This window comes from Penaeus vannamei, chromosome 8 (assembly GCF_042767895.1).
Source record: "Penaeus vannamei isolate JL-2024 chromosome 8, ASM4276789v1, whole genome shotgun sequence".
Classification (NCBI taxonomy): domain Eukaryota; kingdom Metazoa; phylum Arthropoda; class Malacostraca; order Decapoda; family Penaeidae; genus Penaeus; species Penaeus vannamei.
Genome location: NC_091556.1, coordinates 32246119 through 32251118, shown reverse-complemented (window position 1 = coordinate 32251118; position 5000 = coordinate 32246119). Strand labels below are relative to the sequence as shown.

At 46.7% G+C, this 5000-nt stretch overlaps 1 protein-coding gene across 8 annotated transcripts in view; it reads left to right on the top strand.

Annotated features, from left to right (window-relative positions):
- The window catches only part of LOC113822840 (neuropilin and tolloid-like protein 1), a 416519-nt gene that overhangs the window by 394499 nt on the left and 17020 nt on the right, over nucleotides 1-5000 (top strand). For all 8 annotated transcript variants that reach the window (XM_070124550.1, XM_070124549.1, XM_070124547.1 and 5 more), the window contains exons 3-6: nucleotides 2355-2522; nucleotides 2763-3017; nucleotides 3761-3921; nucleotides 4547-4787. In XM_070124550.1, the coding sequence (XP_069980651.1) occupies nucleotides 2355-2522; nucleotides 2763-3017; nucleotides 3761-3921; nucleotides 4547-4787 (825 nt within the window). The remainder of the gene's footprint in view (nucleotides 1-2354; nucleotides 2523-2762; nucleotides 3018-3760; nucleotides 3922-4546; nucleotides 4788-5000) is intronic.

Genomic DNA, 5000 nt, shown 5'->3' with positions numbered 1-5000 from the left:
CACCCATCCTCATCCCATCTCCTCACACACTTCTATCTCCTCCTGTAACACCCCATCCGAGGAAGCCCTCCGGCCCTACCTCACACGGCCTCCTCCCCTCCCCCTTCCCCCTAGCCCGCCCCTCGTCCTGCCCGGGCATGGCCTACTCGGTCATTTCCAGGCTTGCCAACTTAATCACGGCGGGAAATGAATGTCCCGAGGGAGGAAGGCCGGTCGAGGCGCGAGACGTTAAGGGTGACTCTCCGATCTCTTCGTATAGGAATTTCGTCATTCGCGGGAGCGAGGGCTTGCCGCTGAAAGGTTCGTGTGTCTTAACGGCTAACATTTTCTCCCCGTCCTCTTCCCTCTCCCCCTCCCCTCCCTATTTTCTCATCCTTACGTTCCCTAAAGTGGCCATTGCAATTTCCTATTCAGCGAAAGGTTCTACGTTACGTGGTCACTTTTTTTGGCATTTTTGGCGGGCTGCGGCGGAGGAGCAGATCGTTTGGCCGAAGCGCGGATGTTTTCCTTTGATTCTGGAATTCTGGCGTCGCGTCCATTACTCTCTGATTCGATCACGGCGGCGACAGAGCCTTACGCGCCCTTCCCTCGCTTGCTTGTTTGTTTAAGGAAATGTGATTATCGTTTTTTTTCTTTTCTTTTCTTTTCTTTTGTGGGTGTGGGTGTATATATGTGTATACAGAGAGTATGGCGAGGCAAACTGAGACAGACAAAAACATCAAGAAAATTATAGACTAAGTATTAGACAAACCAAAAGAAAATCAGACAAAAAACAAACAACCAAACAAACACTAGAAATACAAACCCAAAAAAGAGAACGAGGGCGCGCGGTCGTTTATATTTTTAAGTAGTAATTTCCCTCCCCGCTAAAAAGCACGGGATATGAATAGCCCGGAAGACCTCTTTTTTAAACCAGCCTTCAGTTAATTCCAGTTAAGCCAAGACCGGAACACCACTTCCTCGACGACTTAAAAATGTCGCTCTTAACAATGCGTAAGTAAAGCAAGCGGAAAAGGCTGTGAGTTGAATGCCCTTGTTGATTTACGTCCCTTGCTGTGTTGGGAAGAACGGCATAAAGGTCTCTCTGCCGCCTCCAGGGGGCCGCTGCCGCCCGCTTTGGAACCAGTGCTTTACGCGGTGCAGGAGTTTCCATGGCGTCGTCTTTGCGTGAGCGGGATGCGGGATTGACGGATGAGGAAGCGCGGGGGGGGGCAACGTGCGTCTAGTTAAACTTTTGTGTTTGTTATTAGCATTACTATTGTTATTGTTATTGTTTTTATTAATATTAATGTTATTATTATTATTACTATCACCATGTTTATCATCATTGTTATTATCGTTACTGTTATTGCTATTATCATCATCATTATCACTATTATTATTATTGTTGTTGTTGCTCTTATTCTTGCCATTGCTGTTATCAATATAATTATTGTCATTATTAATCCTCGCGGCTATAAGTGAAATTGGGAATACGACTCTGCCATGTTTTTTTATGGTACTAGTTGCTATGTTCCTGCTACTGCAAAATTACCAAAAGTATTTTTTTCTGTTCAATACTGTTTCTCTTTCACGCCCTCCTTCTCCCCTTCTTTCCCACTCTCTTCCTTTTCCTCCTCCTCCTCGTCAATCAACGCCTCCTCCCCTTCCTTCTTTTTTTTCTCCTTCCTCTTCTACTCTTCCTCCTCCTCCTCCTCCTCCTCCTCCCCCCCTCCACCTCTCTTCTTCTTCTTCTTCTTCTCCTCCTCCATCTTCTCATCCTTCTCCTCCCCTTCCTCTCCTCCCACTTCCCCTCCCCTCTTCCTTCTCCCCTTCCTATTCCCCTTCCTCCTTCTTACATCTTTCCCTTTCCTCCTTCCTACCTCCTTCCCTTCCTTCCCTTCTTTCGCCTCACTCTCCTCTTGTTCGTCGTCTTCTGAATCATCAATGAAATTCTACTTTCTTACATCCTGTAATATACTACATCTCCACGTCATTCCCCTTTTTTCTACCTTCTTTTCGCTTCACCTCCTCCCTTTTCGTCTCTACGCTTTGAACATTCATTCGTTCTCGTCCGTCCACCCCATGATCGCTCAACTTTGACTAACGCTCCGTTCGACGCCTGACCCATTCCTTCAGCCACTCAACTTACACTAACGCTCCCTTCGCCGCCTGACCCGTTCGTCTAGCCCCTCAGCTTACACTAACGCTCCCTTCGCCGCCTGACCCGTTCGTCTAGCCCCTCAGCTTACACTAACGCTCCCTTCGCCGCCTGACCCGTTCGTCTAGCCCCTCAGCTTACACTAACGCTCCCTTCGCCGCCTGACCCGTTCGTCTAGCCCCTCAGCTTACACTAACGCTCCCTTCGCCCGCAGGTCGGCGTGCGAGCGGGCCACTCTACGAGATGCTCAACCCAAGCCAAATGACCCAGGAGCAGCGGTGTCAGAGCTTCAGTGTCGCGAATCTCGAAAAGAAGGAGTTCTACTCGCCGCTCTACCCGAACAACTATCCAAACAACACGGAGTGCATCCTCCGCCTGGAAGGTATGTTCTTAATCCTGTTATTGTTCGATTGTTCAGTAGGTGTGAGCTTTAGTATTAATAATGGAGGGGCGAATTACATGTTTGAAGAGTTAGCAGAATTTGCGAGAGTAGCGGGAAGTAATCTTCTAGAGCTCAGTGAGTCAGTTACAGTGTCTGTGACACTGCATATATGAATCACATTCCACTTTCATTCGGCATGCCCAGAAGACTAAAAACTCGCCTTGCGTCCTCTCTCTACAGCCGAGCATGGTTACGTCATCAGAGTGGACTTCCGGGACTACTTCCACCTCGAGCCGTCGAACAAGTGTGAGTTCGACGTCCTGGAGGTCCGCGACGGCGCCCACGGATATTCTGACTTGATGGGGCGCTTTTGCGGGGATAACTTCCCGCCCATCATCACGTCCAAGGACAGATATCTGTGGCTGAAATTCATTTCGGACGACACGATAGAATACAGGGGCTTCCGGGCGGTGTTCTCATATATTGAAAACAAAGGTAAGTGCTGACGCTTATTTTTTTTCCTCGTGCCTCTTCTCGAATGATTATTTTATATTAGAAACAGGGAAAGAAAGGGGCTTGGTTTAAATACTAAAAGGGGAGATACCGGTTCCAGTATTGTAACCAAAGTAGCTAACTAGAAAAGGATCTTTTCTGGAAGGTACAATATTTGCTGTTTTCCCTTTTGATTATTTTAGTCTCATGTTTCCGCTTTTCGAACTTAGTAGTACCCAGTTCTGAATTCTGGCTTATTCAATGTTGTCTCATTAACAAATACATAAAATGTTCACGTAAACGCTTGTTTTAAATCCATTTCTTGGAAATATATTTCCTTTCAGCTGATATTCTACAAGATTGGTACATCCTGTAAAGCATTGTATTGTACATATTGTCTTTATATATGTGATAATCAAATCCTCTATATCTAAATGATTGATGTTACTTTATGCATATCTGTGATATAAAAAGACGGAAAGTGCGTCATGGAAATACCAGAGAAACATTGTGCCCCTTCTACTTCCTCCGTCTTTTGCTTCGTCCCATTCTTATATGGGGTTGATATATAGTCCGGTTCTGTCAGATATATTTTATGACCGGATGCCCTTCCTGACGCCATCCGTCTCTATCTACCCCTTCCCTTGTACGGAAAAAAATCCTCGTGTCCCTTCATCTGCGCTAATCGAGCGGTCAGGCAGGAACTCAAAGACAGTCACTAACAGCTCCCACCCTCCCTTTACAAGCGCTGGACCGCCCGTACATCGAGCCGTGCCGATACTACCTGCACGGCGAACAGGGCAAGATCAGCTCAGAGGACGTCGAGGAGGAGCGCCTGGAGTACTCGAGGCAGCACAACCATCCGATCGACTGCACGTGGGTTGTGACCGTGAAGGCGAGGCGCAGGGTAAGGTTCTTGGGTGATTCCGTGGTGTATGGGTGTGGGTGTGTGTGTGTATAGCGTGATGTAAGAGTGTGGAGGTGTGAGTGTCCCGTGACGTGTGGATGTAGGGCGTGTTTGTTTATTTATGTTTGTCTAATATGGTGTTTGTATCGCTAAATTGACTTCTGCAAATTGCTGGAACAATTCTAGAATAATTGGATGCAGATCTAAGTCGCCATAGAGCTGTATCGAATGGGTTGCGATGACATGCTTTTGTTGTCAGCACAAAATTGTTTTATTTCCGGAAACTTTTTATTTACGTCGGCCTTTGAAATTTTCCTAGACTGCGCTATTTTTATCCTACAGCCAGCTAGACAAGCGATTGATAGATTTTTCGTGCATGATTATTAGATGGTTATTTGTACTACATAACTTTTGATGAAGACATGTACTATTATTACCCATATTACACACACACACACATCTATATGCATGTGTGTGTGTGTTATATGTATGGCAATGTATGTGTACGTACGTGTTTGTGTGTGTGAGCGTGTGTATATGTGAGTGTGTGTGAATCCTCAACCTTTAATCAACCATCTTTCCGCCAGAACATGACCATTCTTAACCCTCTCCCCCGCCTCCCCAGATATTCATGTCCTTCAAGAAGTTCAAACTGGAGAAGCCGAACGAGTGCGACATGAACTACATCGACATCTTCGAGGAGCAGACGGACCTGAAGAACCGCGTGAAGCACTACTGCGGTTCGGTGGCCGACCCCTTCGCCACCAACGGCACCATCCTGCAGTTCCGCTACTTCGCCATCCCGAGCGCCCTCAACACCAAGTTCGTCGCCTGGTTCACCGCCTTCAGAGAGAGGACTTCCGAAGGTAAGGTCGCGGAGGGAAGGGGAATAGAGGGTTTAGAGGGAGAATGTGAAAGGGAAAGAGGGTTTAGAGGGAGAATGTGAAAGGGAAAGATGATTTAGAGGAAGAATGTAAAGGGAAAAGAGGGTTTAGAGGAAGAATGTGAAGAGAAAAGATGATTTAGAGGAAATATGAAGGGAAAGGAGTATTTAGAGGGGGAATGTGAAAGGGAAAGAG